Below are 19,694 nucleotides of genomic sequence, written 5' to 3' on the forward strand. Positions count from 1 at the left end.
GCCAACGAGTTGGTGTTTTTTCAATGTATGCTTCAGACACGGGTCACGACGAGGCGTTCCCCATAGCGACCCCTAGAGGACGCAGTTCGAAGTTCCCATGAAAGGGAACTAGTCGTGTCCTCTTTTGGAAGGCCAAACAAAGTAGTTTTGCTTTCACAACGAAACACAGCGTCACATACGGCGGGCTAGAGTGAGCGGAGGCCGGCGGATTCGACAAAGGAGTGGCCGGTGGGCTTGTGGCAACCACATGTGACGACCCCGGGCTGGACTCCACTTCATCCACTGTGAAAGCCAATCCAGCGATCCACAGCGCGAAGTTGATGTATTTCCTCAGCGATCAGCACGGATCAGCTCCAGGCATGACGAAGCCGATATCGTCCTCTTTTGGAAGGCCAAACAAAGTAGTTTCGCTTTCACAACGAAACACACAGCGCCTTCACATCATGGTGGCAGCGGCAACAACAATACTACAGTGAGAATAAAAGTTACGCCTTCTTTCTTTGAACATTTGGGCGGCGCTATGCAAATCTTCCCACATCGTGACGTAGACGTGGGGGCGTGTTAGAATGAGCCGTTTTAGGTAGACTCTAAACTTTTATAAAGAATAATATCTCTTTGGATTTGAGACTTTACAGATCTTCTTTATGCACCAAGAGCTTGTAACACTCCAAAGAGAAAGGAAAAATTGAAATCGCATCATATGACCCCTTTAAATAAACCCTAGTTAAATTTAGACAGTGTAGACTAATGAAAACACTAGGGAAATGAACCAGTGACACATTTGTATAATTTTTCTGCAGGAAGTTAGTGCTATCAAATTAGTATTTGGCTGGACCATTGGAGGCATCTCTCGGTATAATAATTAATCAGTGTTTTGTGCATGAAAATAACACTTTAATGTACCAAATAAATGCTGGAATACATACATATATATATATATATATATATATAAAATGCAAAATTATGTTATTTTCAATTATTTGCTACATTAAATATTAATTTTCATGCTCAAATTCATGAATGAATCATTACACAGAGTCATGGCCAAGTTTTTATTTTTATTTTTTAGTCTGTCATTTCTATCTTTTGCTGTAGTGTGTCAGTAGGAAATATCAGTTTATATTTCCAAACATTAATTTTGCCATTAATTGTAATAATCCAGTGATATTTTTGTTTGCACAAGGAGTCTGGCAACAGCCAGTGCACTACACAGAGATCTGATCTGATCATCATCCAGACTGCCTGGAATGACATGAAACAGAACAAACTGAGACGTCTCCAAGATGCTTCAAGAGACCTACCTGCAAAGCCACAGAACTGTTAAAAGTTTTAGGCACTTGTATAAAAATGCTGTAAAATGAGGGTGCTGTCAAAAATAATGTCATAAATAGATTTTCTTTATCAATTAACTTCTATTAACTAAATTAAATCAACATTTGGTGTGACCATCCTTTGCGTTTAAAACTGCTTTTGCCCTAGGTGCACTTGCGCATAGTTTTTCAGGTAGCTTTGAAGGTAGGTTTCTTGAAGCATCTTGGAGATGTCTCAGTTTGTTCTGTTTCTTCATGTCATTCCAGACAGACTGGATGATGATTAGATCAGATCTCTGTGTGGAGCACTGGCTGTTGTCAGACTCTTTGTGCAAACAAAAATCTTACTGGATTATTACAATTAATGGCAAAATGAATGTTTGGAAATGTAAACTGATATTTCCTACTACACTACAGCAAAATATAGAAATAACTGACTTAAAACCATTTTTTATCTGGTCAAAATAATAGTGTTCTAATAATTTTGGCCACCACTGTATACAGTACAGAGGTTTCAGTTATTTTTGTTGAATTGGCCATTACAATACCCATAAAATAAACTATTGCCAGAACTACCTGCGATGGAAGGAATCTGCTGGAACATTGAAAATGATGGATTAAATCAACATTTGGTGTGACCATCCTTTGCGTTTAAAACTGCTTTTGCCCTAGGTGCACTTGCGCATAGTTTTTCAGGTAGCTTTGAAGGTAGGTTTCTTGAAGCATCTTGGAGATGTCTCAGTTTGTTCTGTTTCTTCATGTCATTCCAGACAGACTGGATGATGATTAGATCAGATCTCTGTGTGGAGCACTGGCTGTTGTCAGACTCTTTGTGCAAACAAAAATCTTACTGGATTATTACAATTAATGGCAAAATGAATGTTTGGAAATGTAAACTGATATTTCCTACTACACTACAGCAAAATATAGAAATAACTGACTTAAAACCATTTTTTATCTGGTCAAAATAATAGTGTTCTAATAATTTTGGCCACCACTGTATACAGTACAGAGGTTTCAGTTGTTTTTGTTGAATTGGCCATTACAATACCCATAAAATAAACTATTGCCAGAACTACCTGCGATGGAAGGAATCTGCTGGAACATTGAAAATGATGGACTGGCCCCTCAAAGTCCGGACCTCAACCCCATCGAGCAAATTTGGTGCGAGTTGGAAAATAAACTGGACAGATCTATTGTACATTCAGAGGAAAGCCTTTGGCGGCTTGAGTTGCAGAAGGCATGGGATAACATTAGTGTTGAATTTCTGAGGAAATACTGTGTATTGACACTATGCCAGAGAGATGTGCTGCTGTAAATGCTGCAAAAGATGGACATACCAAATATTAAAGTTAAAAGTGGATAAAAAGAGTACGACTCACTTCATCTGATATTTGTTGTGCTCAGAGCAACCATCTGCATGTTTCATGAACATTATGAAATGAAATCCTGTTTTGGAGGCAAAAAAGGACAATATTTTCTGATTCTAACAATTTTGGCCACCACTGTATATATATATATAATTAATAAAATAAAAGAAGTTAATAGTGGTCTTAAGATATTGTTATACTCTAATCCTATTGATGTTTTATGTTTTTGTACAACATTGAGGGTTATAATGAGTTATAAAATATTGGGTTAATGCTAAGCATTGTTCTTTATTCTTTTGCCAGGCTGCAAAGGGATGTGGGATATTATTGCTTGCTGGCCATCAGCCAAAGTTGGGGAACATGTGGTTATTCCCTGTCCAAATTATTTCAGACACTTCTCTGATCATCATGAAGGTAAGTTGAAATCGCCCTCAAAAACCTTTGATGAACTTCAAGGCATTAAGCAACAGCTGTAACTCTTGAAGAAAAGTGCAGAGTGTCTTTTTGTCATTTTGTCAGCCTCAGTCATGGGCTGTCATAGGCTGTCACATCGCTGTAAAGCTAAAAGTTTTGAGGCACTTCAGTGTCTGAAGTTGTTCAGAAGCTAATCTGAAACTCCCTCATACTCACTGGAGTAGTTTGTTTGGTATCACACTTCTCAAGGCAAAGCGATGAGCTTGGGAAAATGATAACTCTAAAATAAGCCCTTAATTGTCAAAGTAAAACAAAACCAATTTTTCCCCTCTAGCAAACGACATTTTAATGGTATGTTGTCATCAGTGTACGACAACATTAATAACATGTTTGCAGAACGCAGTACAACTACTGACTGTGGGTTACATTTTACAAGCAGAACCGCTGCTTTGAGTGGATGGAATGGCTAATTCATTAGGGGGCAAATCAGACACATTGATTGAGTATGTACTACCATTAGGTCACACTTGTTTATCTGATAATTCTGTCTCAGCCACATCACACCAGAAACTATTAATTAAACTCATTAAAAGTCTGGCAGCATACCATGTTCAGCAGACTTGCATTAACCTGTTATACAAAGGATGTCTTAGGGCAAAGTTCAAATTCAAATGAATTTCTTATCTTTAAACAATTATAAAATTCTTGGTAACTTTACAATAAGGTTCATTAGTTATCATTAGTTAACTACATTAGTTGACAAACTAAGAATGAACAATACTTCTACAGCATTTATTATTATTAGTTAATGCTCATTTCAGCATTTACTAATGTATTATTGAAATCAAAAGTTGTGTTTGTTAACATTAGTTAATGCACTGTGAACTAACATGAACAAACAATGAACGACTGTATTTTTATTAACTAACATTAACAAAGATTGTAATAAATGTAGTGTTCATTGTTCGTTCATGTTAATTAATACATTAACTAATGTTAACGAATGACACCTTATTGTAAAGTGTTGCCAAATTCTTGATTTTAAATTGTTCCAAACAGTAAATACCTTAATTTTTACTACTTTACTAATACTTTACATGTTTACAGTATATTAAACTGTTTGCTTGACACTATTTATTGTGGGGGTTTTTATATTTATTTATTGGGTTTTCTTATACATAAAATAAATTCAACACAAACAGAGGTTAACACAACAGGCATAATAAAATAAATAATAATAATATTTTAAAACATATTCATGTGAAAAAGGAGAGTGAGATAATGCACAGCAGATTGAATGTGTTGAAAATCATTCTTCTTCTGAAATTATGATATTAATAAATTTAAACAATTTAAAACAAGAATATAAAAATAAAATGTAAAATATATTTTCATAGTTATAATTTACATTATAATTTGTAAAGTCAAAATAAAAGCATTTTATTTATACCAGTAGCCTCAGACTTCTGAATTCCACTGTAAACTGCAGCTCTATTGTACACTAACTTATTAAATACACTAGGTAACATTAGTCAAAATCGGCAATGTTGTAGATACGTCTAAATTTGCAAAAATGTCCATGTGCAATGTGCATCAGGTACAATCTAATGGAAACCAATGTCGATTCCATATAATGGAAATACAGCCTCTGTGCTGAAGGATGAAAAGTGTTTCTTCAGAGATGATCAGTGTTGGGCAAGTTACTCTGAAAATGTAATCAAATTACTGATTACTGATTACTCCTTTTAAAAGTAATCACGTTACTGTTCTGATTACTTTATTTCAAAAGTAATTAGTAATTAGTTACACTACTAGTTACGTTACTTTTTTCTCCATGAAATTTATGAAATCCCAGCATACACGCTCCCGATAAATATTTGGTATTAAAGCAAAGCATCAACATTCACAGAACACTGTTATTTTTAACTAAAGCAAGCGGCTGCTGCGTGCATGGTTTGGCATGTCAGAATGCCATCAAAGAGCGCTGCATTTATGATCTCTAAAAGACATCTCAGTTCATTGCAATCTCACAAATCTCTGTTATAACACAATAAATATATGCATAATGAATCTTTCATAATGTCTACAATTCGTGTTATAATGAGAGGATTCGTGAGCATGCAAATTTCAGCACTGCATTGCTCAACGCTGCAAACATGTGTTATAGCCTAAATAGAAACTCTGCATACGCTTGCACCTGTTAATCGTTTATATTTTATATTAGTTCATGTTGCTTTTGTGCAATAGATGAATAACAATTTATTTGTTTTAGATATTTTATGTTTAGATATTTCTATTTTGCGGGAGTCCCATGAATCATTTTATTCCTCCGCATCCCGCACACACACAAGTGTCTACCCGCCCGCACCAGCACTCACCCATCTTCTCCCGCGCCGCACTGCTGTTGCGTCGGGTCTCGCGGGAGCAGGTCTCTAATCCACTGGCACTTGACTCGTGTGCTATACATCCTTTTTACAATCTCTAGATTATAAAACACTGCATTCTGTCAGCAATGTAACGTGGCAGGAACGTATAGAGACCTCGGCTTGTAACTATACTCTAATTACTATTTTGAAAATTATAATGCGTTGAATTACTCCGTTACTAAAAAAGTAATCAAATTACAGTAACGCGTTACTAAGTAATGCGCTACTGCCCAACACTGGTGATGAAAGAGGGCTGAAAAAGAGAGCACATCTGCTTTGAGGAGTTCTGGATTTCAAGCAGTTATTTCTGAACACACTGAACACTGAACACTTTAGGAATGAAGAATAATAATGACACGAGCATATAGACTGTAGCATGAGCGAGCGGGATGTGCAGGGTACGAGCTGGAATGACCAGCTGTAATAATGTAAGATTTTGTAATTTTTCTTTGAAATGTCCAGTTACATTTTTTTTCAACTGCTCATTCATGCTAGTTATATGGAACTGTGGATTATTCTGGTCATAGTGGTTCCTAGCTAGCAGTCTGGATAAAAGATGCAGCCCCTTCGTTTAGCACAGAGGTTTAAAATCGCTGCCGTGTAAGAGAGTTTTCATGCCAGTGACATTTCTAGGCTGAAAGAACATTGGAGAAATTAGTTTGAAAGTGTTGTGAAGATGAAGAGCCGGTGCTGATGACTCAAACAAAAATCTGTGTTGTTAGCAACCCAGAGACAGATAACAGTGTTACTTCTCTGGGAAGTGGACTTTTAATGAGGTCACTTTATTTTTTGCTAATTTTTAAAATGTCTTTTATTTATAGATTTTGTCCTTTTCCCAGATCTAGACTTTTAATCGTAAAATCTAAAAAATCTATCATAAAAGTACTTTTTTAAAACTTAAGAGATTCAAACAAAAAAAGTTAAATCAGAGAACATTTCAATATCATTTTTGCATGATCTTTTTCTTTAAGTGTAGTTTAAAAGTTTATATATATATAAGTATTTTTTATCACCTGATCACCTGTTGTTCTCTCAAGTACAGTCATAGTCTGCTTCTGTATGTGTAAGGTGTATTATATACTGAAGTATTCATGAAGGTGCTCAACCTTAGCGTTTAATTAAAGTGTAGGCTTTAGTCTTACTCTTGTTATGTCATTCAGTCCTTTCAGTAGTGCTTAATTAATGAACGTTTGATTAATGAGGCACAGTATTTCACTGTTGTTGTTGTTGTATTTTTTTTAGTGCCTGGGGATTGTATATATCACAAAGCATTAGTTAATTCAATCATCTAGCAAAGCTGCTTGTTTCATATGCAGCCGAGTGTGAAGGTGGCCACATTTGAGAGCTGAATATAAATGTAATCATACTCATCAAAGTGAAAGTGGATCAGTCATGCATTCCTTTGCTTATATGACTCCCCACAGCCAAATACTGAAGCCCCTCTGGTGGTTCCTCGTCATTTGATGAGCAAGTGTTTTTTTTTTTAGCAATATAGCTCAGTTAAATGAAAAAGAACAGAGTTACCATTTGAGCCCTGTTTTAGCTCTGCTGTTCTGAGCAGTGTATGAATTCTCACCGCACTAGCTCTAGTACAAGGATAATGTAGCTGCATTCTGATTGACTGGATTCCTAAATGCTGTGTTCACTGTTCCCTACACACTGAGGAGGGGATATCTGTCGATTGATAAAATCTGTTTATTTGGAATGGCCAGAAAAGGCATCAAACTTGAGTCAGATCAAGTCTTATGTTATACATACTATACTCAATAAATAACTATTAAATATATATTGTAATTTTATTACTGGCATATTGGCTTTATTAGTACCTATAAAGTACATATTAATGCCTTATTTTGAATGACCATATTTTAGAACCCAAGCCCATACCTAATTTTAACAAACTTGCAAGCTATTAATAAGCAGCAAATAAGGAGCTTATTGAGGCAAACTAAAGTGTGACCAATGCAATTTACATAAGGTTATATTAGGTAACACTTTATTTTACAGTGTCTTTGTTACATATGTTACATGTTCTATAGTAATAGCAGTAAATTATGCTTAAATACAAGCAACTAAACCAAAGTCTAACCCTAATTATATAGTAAGTATACATAGTTACAGTAATTATTATTACTCAGTACATATTTTGAAATTATTTGTATAACTACACTGTAACAAGGGCACCTTAAAATTCAGTGCAACCTTATAGTATAATGAATTTTTCAGAATTAAGCAAATTAGATAAATATGTGATGTTTGCAGTGATTAATATGAAAATAAATGTAATCAGGTATATTTGCAGTATGAATGTGAGGTGATGTCAATGCAAGGTCAATGAAGGTCAATGCAACATTCAAACAATTTTTTTATCACATTTATTATATCCAGATTTCGTGTTCTATTCAGGTGGACTGCAGTGACCGCTGACTTAATCTCCACTTCCTGTGAGGTGATATATTATTTCCTCTGCCATTTGCAGTGTCTTTTTTGAAATGAAGCGTCTTTATGATTGAAAGCTTAATATAGTCGAACATCCTGTATAGTTCATTTCAAATGGCACTATCGCAAATGAAACATACTGTACCAGTGCTGATGGTGAAATACCACTCAGGAGCAATTTCTTTTACTTAAGTTCCACACATTTCTGATGGATTTTCAGTTAAAGCATATACAAGCACAGTAATGCTCTCTCTTGAGTGGGAAAGGACAGATTATGCTTTTCAGAATGATAAAAGTCTGTCCGTAGTTCAATACCAAGGATTAATGTGGCATTCTGGATTTGCTTCATGGGATCTCTGTGGCTTATGACAAAGCCGGAGGTCCACTGGAATAATGTGTGAGGATAGATATATTGCATGTGGGTGTTTGCACACGTTGATAAATGTGAGAGGGTTGGCGTCAACCTTACATGACAAACAAAGCTTACACTAACAGCCAAGAGTAAACATCCCCTTCAGTAAATTTACACAAGCTTTCAGGTGCTGGTTTTTGTTGAAGTAACATGTTTGTATAAATGCAGTGTATTAAATTTAGCTGATTTTAATCCATGTCTTTCTGATAATCACAACAATAAGCATATCAGATAAAGCAGGGAGTAGCATCAGGTATTAGATGGATTTGTTTATAGCGAGTGAAAACGAATCATGCTTGATAAGCATGTTGTAGCTTTCATTATTAATGTTATAATTTATTCAAATCAAGGCTAAAATATTGTTTTTCATGTGGGTAATAATTATGATTCAGATGTTGTGTGCTGTTGGATTATGGGAAAGAGATTTTCCATCAGGCACCTAGAAGTCGAAAGTCAACTGTATTTCAAGAAGGTGACAGTTTTCAAATTGTTTTAGATGGGATCATTTATCATTTTATTATTATGTTGGGATAATCTGATCAGCTCTTCACACTCTTGCAAAGGAAAATGTAATCCTCTTTTTTTTTTGTCTTGTCTTTTCTGATAATGTTCTGTCAGCTTTTCTTGTGATTTTTTTGCATTTTGCTTGCAAGATTGTAAAAGAGAAAGATTATTTATTTAACGCATGCAATTTATGATTGTTTTATTTTTTTCAGAATGGAAAAACTCCTTATATTCAGGTGTGCAGAATTATTAGGCATGTTTTCTTTTACTGATAAAATGAGCCAAAAAAGAGGTTTAACTCAGACTGAAAAGTCTAAAATTATTAACCCTAACCCTAACCCAACCCATGAGAAATATTAAAAACTTATGCAATACAGAAATTGCAAAGTTAAGACATGACCGTTGGACAGCAAAATGCTCACTGGGACAGCGGGGTCAGAAAAAACAGGTGGAGAAGAAAAGACACATTAACTGCAAAATATTTCAGAATTAATGTGAAGAATTAGATGTAAAACCAGGAAATCAGGAAACATGTAGTCTCCAGAAATGCAACCTTCTTGGAGTCTCCAGATTTACAAGGTGCAGGTTCTCAGAGATTTTGCTTGGGTAAAAAAATCCAAAAAAATGACCCTCACTTAATAAGAATAACATGCTGAAATATTGTGAAATACATTAAGACAAATTTTTTATAGGCTTTATGGACAGATAAGTTGAGAGTGTCTCTTGAAGGACCAGCACCACATCCTCTTGTACCACTGTTTGAAGAATTTATCTTCCAGAATCTGGCAGTACATATACATATATATATATATATATATATATATATACACACATTTACATTTTCTCTGAGTTCCACTTCACTCCACTTAATCTTCCGTTTATATCCTGTGTCTTACAATAGCTTCACTTTTACTGATCCATAATTTGTCAGGCTGCTGTTTTATTCCTTTTTATTGTTGACTAAGTGAACCGTATAATTGTCAGTAACAGAGATCCCAATTCGTCAGTCACTGACGTAACGTAGAACGTGACTGACTGAATGGGAACTGATGTTAATCACATGTAAATGTTAAAACTTCTTAATCATTTCATTAATCATTGCGTTAGCTGATTAACCTGTTGATTCATTTAATGTTTGTGCTTTCCATCAATTAATTTATTTTGGTCTGTTTTCTTAATGAGCCATTCAGCCAGTTAACTTGCAGACACAAAAACCTTCACGTACAGTACCAGAGAAGTGCTGCTTTTGTAGCCTTGACATACTGCAGCTGTGTTTAGTACTTACCATTATTGACTTTTTATGGTGCATCTTCCGAATGATGAATGAGCAGATCAATACCCATTAAATGAACAATAAAACTCTCAACAGCTTATTAAAGCTACACAATATAATAATGACAAAAATGTTGTCTTTGGGTAATTATAGGGGAGATAATACACTATTTTCTTAATTTCTTGTGTCTAGAGTTAAAGGTTTAAGAAACAGAGTCCATGTTTTCCAATTAGAAATCAGTTCTCCCCCCAATTTTGACAGGCACTGAGTATAGAAAAGATCAGCAAAAGGTTGTTTTATTTTTTGATAATAATGGTACTGATTAGGGTTGGAAAGGGGTGGAAAATATCTGGTAAATTTCTGTAAACTTTCCAAAAATCCCTGGAATATACCAAAACATTTCTGGAATATTTCTGAAATTTACTGAAAATTTTCCACCTTTTTGCAACTCTAGTACAGATTCATGTAGTTTACTTGATTCTTCTCAGGATGAGTTGGATGCCAAAACTATAGACAAAACAATGGCCAGTTCATTTTTAACAAGTAGATATTAAAGCAGACCTTATTGTCATTTTTTTGCCACCTTCAAATTTAGTCCAAAGTGTGAGTTGCTGCGTGCATTAAGATATTAGTGGGGACTTGTAATTGGACAAAAATTCTTCCAACTTTTGGAAAATGGTTTGTACTGTATCTGCGAATATGATTAATTCAGAAGCAGACATCATTGTTATATAGGTGGAGGTCACTTCATGTCGGTGCAGGCACAGGTGGTCTTTGTGCATAGATTTGACGCATTTAAGTTATTACTGCTGGCATTTGTTCTTTCGTAAAGTAATTTTTTAGTTTTTTAACAGAGTGTTTCCATTTGAAGACGTTGTTGTATAGCTCTATTCAGTGTTCATTTATGAAACAGCTTCTTTCAGCGTTCACATATCAAGCACACTGAAGAGAAACCACATGCGGGAACTCCTTCGTAGTCTTTTTAATTCAAGCCTGAGTGAAATTGATTGGTTTGTTTTGGATCAATACGTGGCATTGTAACATGGGACCCGCTTTGAATGCACTGAGGAGGAACTAAGTGTCCTTCCTCCTGAAGTATATATCATATTTTTCAAATTTTGTGGACCGTAAGACAATGCTGTCTCTAAATGAATCATCGTCGAGGGATACCTATACCTAGTCCTTGAATGTCTCCCTTATTCTTATACAAAAGTTTTTTGGATGAGTCAGATTGTGGTATAATCTATTCTCTCAGAATTAATTGGACACTATTTTTTTGGTCGCAATGATTTTTTCAGTAGTGTAACAGTAGCTGGTTTCAAAGTACTTTACTTGCTTTTTTAGTAACAAGCTAATCTTTTCCATGTAGTGCAAATGCATAAGATTCTAATTCATTCTAATGAATCAGTTCATATAAAATGGTTTTCTCTCTTGTGCTGTATATGGAAATGTAAAGTCTGATTCATTCTAGTGAATCGATTCATCATAAACAGTTCTCTCTCACATGTAGAACTGGAAAGTCAGATTCATTTTAATGAATCAGTTTATCTTAAATGGTTCTCTCTCTCTCATACTATGTAGTTGGAAAGTCTGATTAAATAAGTGAAATGGTTCCTAAACGATTCTCTTTTGCATATGAAGAGTTGGAAGGTCTGATTCAGTTTAGTGAATTGGTTCAACTTAAATTGTTCTCTCGTATAAAACATTGAAAACTGTCATACTCTTATAAATTGGTTGCGTTGAATGAACACATTAAAAAAAAGATTTAAAAAATTGATTTACTAATTTAAATACTTTTTACTGTTTTTGATTTGGTTACATAAATTAGGATGTTTTGTTATATTTAGTAAAAAATTACCATTTGATAGGGTAAAGCTAATTTATTTATTTATTAAATTACAAAATTAAAAATTGAATTACAAAAAATATATGATTTTTAAATTTTTTTAAAACAATGCTCAAAATAAACCTTCAATGTAGTTAATTAATTTTGTTCATAACGTAGTGTACTACCTTTTCAACCAGTATTTTGACTGTATTTTAGCTAACTCAAACAGCGATAACAGTTTCAAAGTACACTTAAATTTTTTTATTTTTTTTTAATTTTTAGTTTGATTTACAAGAAAATACTATTTCAGTTTTTCTGCTTCAAACTTTCATTTTTAATTAAATGTGTGAATTGACGTTTCTTTGTAACTGTAAAATTTACTACCAATTTCTGATTGAAAATTGTTTCTACACTACTTTCACATAGCTTCCTCAACACTGGGTAAATCGTATGACCCAAGCATCTCAATAATTCATTGTTCATATTTGTATACAGCACAGATCAAAACAACGTGCTCGGTAAGCCACAGTGCTCAGTTGGGTCTCTTTGCGCATTGATTGGATGCAGAGTTTTGCATTCAGTGTGACATTGTGCATTGAGAAGGGCCAAGAAACACCTGAGTGAGGGTTGACGTGGCCTGTGTTTCTCTACTTTAGTTCAAAAAAGCCGTTTGACTTTAATTGTGTGGACACACTCCAGGACACCAGCTCTCGGGGCTCATGGCATTTCAGTTAAAGTCAAGAGCGCAATAAACAGATGCAGATTCTAAATAGAGTAGCCAGTGTGTGTATCTTGAGGTTAATGACCTTTAAATTTCTCACACAGGTAACCTCTCAAAGACCTGTACTGCTGATGGCTGGACCGAGATGGACCCGATGGAAATCGCAATACATTGTGGTTATAATCTGAATGGCACTGTTGACGATGTAAGTACAAAGTACACTATAAAATGAGCATACCTGCAATTTTAATGGTAAAATACTGTAAAATCCTACTGTAAAAAAAAAAAAAGTTGGTTAACAAGTAACAGATTTTTAACATTTTACATTAGTTTTTATACTGTTAAATTTACAGTTTTTGAAAGTGAAAAAGAACAAGCCATTTTATTATTTACATTGAAAAACTGTGAATTGACATTCCCAGAATCCTTTATGTTACCATTCACGTATGTCACAACTGTTTCTTCTTACTTTTTTGATCAGTTATGTACATTAGGGTTTTATGTTATGTCTTATGTTGTTGAATTCATGTTTATTTCGTTATTTTAGTGTCACATTATGTTTTTTTTTATATTTGTGTCTGTGACACCAAGCACCTTCTATGGATTAGTATTTGACTCAGATTGTGAAAAATCTACTTGTGATTCTACATATAGTTTTCTCATTACCACCTGTGTTTTTAATAGTTGTCCGTGTATTATAAAGGAACAAAGCAGATTTTAGTACTTCAATATGTTAATAATTCCTTACATTTATATAGCGCTTTTCTGGGTACTCAAAACGCTTTACATAGAAGGGGGGAATCTCCTCAACCACCACCAGTTGGTATATTATATCAGTTAACAAAATGTAGGATTTTACAGTGTACACTGAAGAAAATGATACTGAATTTTTTTAAGGTAAGTGGTTGCAAACTATTTATTTTAGCTACATTTAAAAAAAGTATATGTTGAAATTTAGTCAACTAAATTTGTTTATTTAAATGTAGCTAAAATAAATTGATTGCCACCACTTACCTTAAAAAATTTAGTAAATTCAATGAATCGTTTTTTTTCAGTGTACTTTACCATCTCTGAAGGTGGTTGAGAGACTTTAGAAAGCACCATACTTGCAAAATATCTTAATAAAGTTATGTCAAACTAGTGTTTTTAAACTCCACTGGCATTATACAACACCAAAATGCTCCGACTCTTGACGTATTGAACCTTTAGCTTGCAGAAAGCGATCGTTCTCACCCAAAAAAACCAAGCTTTAACATTCACCCTTTTTCAGTCAACCGTTTAGCCTGCTTTTCCAGCCAGCCTTTTATTGCCTAGTGCAAACGAACAAGTCCAAACATAATAGTTCCTTTATTTAGCGTTGCACGTCGGTGTCAGCCTTTGGATGCATTTGTAAACATACTAATAATCCATCACTGAAGCAGATATTATATAACATGAAACACCTTGATCTTTTGAGCAGAGTGTAGTTAAGTGAAGAGCAAATGACCTTTGCCCTTTGATGAAAGCTTTCCCAGCATGTGTTCGCATCAACAGGATGGGTAATCAGCACGCACGGTCCTCAGACCCACAGGGAATATGTGGGCATGGGACTTAAAAGGAATTTTATGTTGTTGTTGATGAGTGTCTGATGCTCCTTCTTGCCATGTTCAGGTTTTTATATTTAACTTCGGTCAAAGACTATAGAGGGGGTTATTTGAATATGCTCTATGCAGGTGAGTCTTTTAGCAAAGCTTTGCGTGGGAGAGAAAGCACAGTACCCATTCTTACCACAAAAAAGATAGCCTTAAGTAAAGAAACATTCTTTTCAGACATCAGGATCCCATAAGTGGACAAAAAAGGCAGTGCATTGAGTCATAGTCACATACTGCGGTTGTTTTGTTTTTGAGCTGTAGTGTTTATGAAGGTTGCGAATGCATGTTATTACCCCACTGTCGTCATATGTACTAAGAGCAGTATACTGTTAAAAATTATTTAGATTTGCACATAAAGCGCAAAAAATTATATTTCTTGCTTTTAATAGAATAATTTGTTAGAAAGCATGTTTAATGATACCATATACCGAACACGCTGTATAAAAGTTTGAAGTCATTACACTTTTTTAATGTTTTTGAAAGAAGTCGTCATTTATTTGATCAAAAGTACAATAAAAACATGATCCTTCAGAAATCATTCTAATATGCTGATTTGCTGCTCAAGAAACATTTCTAATTAATATCACATTTGAAAACAGTTGTGCTGCTTCATATTTTTGTGTCAACTATGAATTTTTTTTCCAAGGATCTTTGATGACTAGAAAGTTTAAAAGAACAGTATTTATTTAAAATATGTAATCTTTTGTAATATTGTAAATGTATTTTCAATGTAATGTGTCCTTGCTGAATAAAAGTATTAATTTCTTCTTTCAAACAAACAAATCTTGACCTCAAACCAACAGTAGTGTAATTTAAAGATTCAAGAAGAATTAAACTGTTCAGTGCTATTTAGTAAACGTGTATTCATTCTTTTCTTTTGCAGGATAGTTTCTTTAGGTCGGTGAAGATCGGCTACACCATCGGGCACAGTGTTTCTCTCATCTCTCTCACCACTGCCATTGTCATACTTTGTATATTCAGGTAAGAAATTCTACATTTGTTAAAACTATTGCTAACATGTACTTGCTATGGTGCAGGGGTGAATTATGTTCTTTTGCAAAAATAGTTTTGCATTTCCAGATGTGTCATGTTTATGATATCGTACTTGCTTTAACTCGTTTTTAAAGGGGTCCTATTATGCTCTTTTACAAAGTCTTGATTTTGTTTTGGGGGTGTACTAGAACATGCTCTCATGCTTGGTTGTTCGAAAAACGCATTATTTTTCACATAATTTACATTATTAAAATACCTTTCTCCCCAGGCTAGCACAAACGGCTCGATTAGTTCCGGCTTTGATGAAGGTCCGCCTTCTGAAAAACAAAATGTGTTGTGATTGGTTAGCTGTCCCAGTGCGTTGTGATTGGCGAACAGCTTAGATGGTGTTTCAGTACTGCCCCGCCTCTTGCTCTGTCTTTCAACAAAAGCTTTTGGCGAATCCGGCACTTCTCACTCGTAATGTGGAAGCTGTCCTCAGTAAAATGCGCTGCACACAATAGCAAATTGGGGTTATAATGCTCAGGAACAGAGTTAAAAAGTAAATTGCAACCACTGTTTCCTGACATCATCCGCTTTCGGAAGTGAAAAAAAAACAGTGTTTCAGGCGGTCGCGCACCGGACAAGAAGCGCAGCATTGCGCCACATTTTTAAAATTCGAACACATTATTTTCTATTAGTGTAGGCACACCGGCGGTGCTGTTCTGCGTCTGTCCGCGGCGCACAGCTACGTCGTGTTATACTTGTAAGAATTGTTCTAGACCAGCGGTTCTCAATTCCAGTCCTCACGTACCCCCGCTCTGCATGTTTTGCACGTCTCTCTTTGTTAACACACCTGATTCAGATCATCATCTCGTTAGAAGTGAGCTCCGTGCATGAACTGTGTTCCGATTGACATGGTCCCTACACAGTGTCCATTGCTCCCTACTCCCTGAGCAGGGGAAATCCGTTGAAGTTTACTTCACTTCGGAATATTCATTTACAGATTTGCGCTGCGCGGCTGCCTGCAGCGTCTTCACACACAAACGAAACTTACTAGAGAAGCGTGAAGTGGGACATAATATACCTCTGTAAATAAATACAATTTAAATTCACGTCTCGCACACTTAAATGCCCTTTGTATGGAACATATACGCTCCCTTCAAACTGGAATCATGGAGGAATATCTGGTAATGTCCACTTCGCAGGGCACTTACAGTCAAATATAGCAAACGTATGAAGCAATAAGAAAAACATACAAAATGTGCAGAGCGGGGGTACGCGAGGACTGGAATTGAGAACTGCTGTTCTAGACATGCCAAAAATTTGAGGCTACAGCACAGCAGCTGCTCTTCTTGTTTTTCTCTGATGCACTAACTCTGCAACAGCTCTTCATGCACTCACTCAACCAAGCGTTCTAACCATAACCTCGCCCCTCCCCACCCCCCAACCATTCGAATTTCTGTAGGCGGGAATTATTTGTAATGAAATTCTAATGAGCCGCTTTGTGATATCACAAAGCCCAGAAACCAAACGCTGTAGTCCAAACGAGCCGTTTGCTGTAGTTCTTGAAAATTGATTTTTTAAAAACTAAATATCTCCCTTTGGAGTGGACTTTGAGATTTGTAACTTTCTAGATCTTTTTTATGCCCAAACATACACACTACACACTGACTAAAATTTAAAAAGTGAAAAAGCATAATAGGACCCCTTTAAAGCTCTATCCAAGGCAATTATTTCTAAGGAAAATGAGTTCATTCCTAACTGACAACTCTTTGAAATGAACTGACAGGGCAGTAATTACATTTGCTTTTTTTATACAAATCAACTGCATTAACAGGGTCAAAGAACAGGGTACAAATACAAGGTACAAGTCAGTGAGATTTAAATGTAATGTGGAATACATTTGTGGCTATTAAAATGTATGTTTTTTAAAATACTAATTAATATTAAGTATGTTAAAATATAAATATTAATAATATTAATTTTAAATATTTATCAGAATTAATTTGAATGTTTCTAGACACAAAAATGCTTTTGATGCTTAATACGTTTTTTCACATTAATTTTTTTCTGTCAAATACAGGGCTCAGTGAGTCCTACTAATGTTTCACATTTCAAGGATGTCATTTTGATTAAGCTAATGGTTAACAGGCTTTAAACACAGAAAACAGTGCTTCATGCGTGGTTGTAGCCAACCCCAGATTCACCATGGGGCGTCATGGAGTCAGTTAATCACTGAAGCTGTCGAGGATTAAACAGCAAACAACATGCATCCGTTTTGACACTACAGTGATTGATCTAGCTCACCAGAGGCAAAACGGTCTGCTAATGACAGAGATAAGAGCTATCTTACATGTATATTCCAACACACACATTTCATCTTGGCCAAACAAGACTCCCCACCATCAGAGAATCATTCCAGTGGGCATTAGTGCTCACATGTAAACCCAGTAGTGAACCATAAACACTGTTTTAAACCGTTTAAATAACACCAAGTTAGCATTCAAATGGTGTATGCAATATCATTTATGTATGAATTAAACACTGCATGCATTTGTGGATCAGACTATTTATGATGCTCTTCTGGTGGATGATTTATTTTTGTCATGGCAGTTTGCGGTGACATGCTCATTATAGTAACTGCTATAGAGGTAGCTTACTCATAATTACTCATAATATATGTGACCCTGGACCACAAAACCAGTCTTAAGTCGCTGGGGTATATTTGTAGCAATAGCCAAAAATACATTGTATGCGTCAAAATTATAGATTTTTCTTTTATGCTAAAAATCATTAGGATAGACACGGCTTTACTCTCTCTTGATGCAGAGAAGGCCTTTGACCGCGTCGAATGGCACTATCTATTTGAGGGGCTCACACGCTTTGGCTTTGGCGATACATTTTGTAAATGGGTTAGATTACTTTGTACTGGGCTCCCTGCAGAAGTTTTGACCAATAATGTGGTCTCTAAATCTTTTAGTATCTCTAGGAGTTGCCCACAAGGGAGTCCTCTTTCACCTTTATTATTTATCCTTCCAATAGAACCATTCGCCATAGCGGTACGGGCGCATAATGATATTTATGGAATCCAGGAGAGTCATCTGGAACATAAATTAGCATTATTTGCAGACAATATTATTTTGTTCCTGAAAAATCTGAGTAGCTCTGTCCCCACACTCCTGGATCTCATTGAAACTTTTGGAAAAATATCTGGATATAAAGTTAATCACTCCAAATCATCTATAATGTTACTTAATGAATCAGAGAGAAAAAATAACCAAGATTATGCTTCTATCTTCGATTCAACAGATAATTTTACATATCTGGGTATAAAAATTGTTCATGAAGATTGCGCAGATTAATTATGACCCAATTTTGGAAGCTACTACCTGTCACGGACCAGGTGTGTGGAGGCAGGCAGGATGACAAGGAGTCAAAAGAAGGATATTTCTTGTCGCAACAACAAGGCAGAGACAGACAGACACACACACTCACACTCGGGGTAACATTCACAATAACCGACAAACTAGAACGCAAGAGACAGGAACAGATATAGGGCAGTTAACGAGGGACTGACAGGTGAGCACAATGAGGTGATTAACTAATAATTAGACGGGCTAAACCAACACAAGGGGAAGAAACCACAACAAACAGTCCACAGGGGTGTTACATTACTCCCCCCTCCCGGAAGGTGCGTCCTCGCACCGTAGAAACAGAGGGAGGGGCGGAGGGGGACAAGGCAGTGGATGTGAGATGGTGACAGGGGAAGGCAAAGGGCTGGCAGGCAGAGCAGACAGGTGGAGGTTTCAGCGGAGGACGGACTTCCGGGAGGAGGACGGCTAACAGAGTCCAGGGAGGTGACGATGGAGGCAGGAGCCAGGGAGACGACAGGAGGGAACCGGAGCAGGAGGAGCCAGGTGGGACCCTGGCCACAGCTATAATAGTGGCCCATGGTGGAGCCGACGGAGGGAGGAGGAATGTCCACCGACTCCAGGGGGCCGACCAACGGTGGCGGAGCAGGTGGAGGAGGAGCCCGAGGCGGAGACGGAGAGCCAACGAGCCAGGGGGATGCCGAGGATCCGGGGGGCCAGGGTGGAGCTGAGGGCTCTGGCGACCAAGGCAGAGGCGGAGATCCAGACATCCGCGGCGGAGCCGGAGCGACTGAGGACCAAGGTGGAGCTGACAGGAGGAAGGAGCCCAACGGAGCCGGTAGGACAGAGCGACGAGGAGCAGCCAGAGGAGAGGAGTCCAGAGGGGATGGCGGGTCGACGCCCAACCAAGGCGGAGCCGGAGGGACGAGGGAGCACGGTGGAACTGATGGATCGATGGGTGACGGTGGAGGCGAGGGAGCTAGGAGCCGAGGTGGAGCCACTGGGTCTACGGACTGAGGC

At 36.5% G+C, this 19,694-nt stretch overlaps 1 protein-coding gene across 1 annotated transcript in view; it reads left to right on the top strand.

Moving 5' to 3' along the window:
• vipr1b (vasoactive intestinal peptide receptor 1b) overlaps window positions 1-19,694 on the top strand; it is a 102,985-nt gene that overhangs the window by 45,824 nt on the left and 37,467 nt on the right. Inside the window, exons 3-5 of the mRNA XM_016280383.1 lie at window positions 2,984-3,094; window positions 12,802-12,902; window positions 15,212-15,309. Coding sequence (XP_016135869.1) covers window positions 2,984-3,094; window positions 12,802-12,902; window positions 15,212-15,309 — 310 coding nt within the window. The remainder of the gene's footprint in view (window positions 1-2,983; window positions 3,095-12,801; window positions 12,903-15,211; window positions 15,310-19,694) is intronic.

This window comes from Sinocyclocheilus grahami, unplaced genomic scaffold, assembly GCF_001515645.1.
Source record: "Sinocyclocheilus grahami isolate Dianchi unplaced genomic scaffold, SAMN03320097.WGS_v1.1 scaffold139.1, whole genome shotgun sequence".
Taxonomy (NCBI): domain Eukaryota; kingdom Metazoa; phylum Chordata; class Actinopteri; order Cypriniformes; family Cyprinidae; genus Sinocyclocheilus; species Sinocyclocheilus grahami.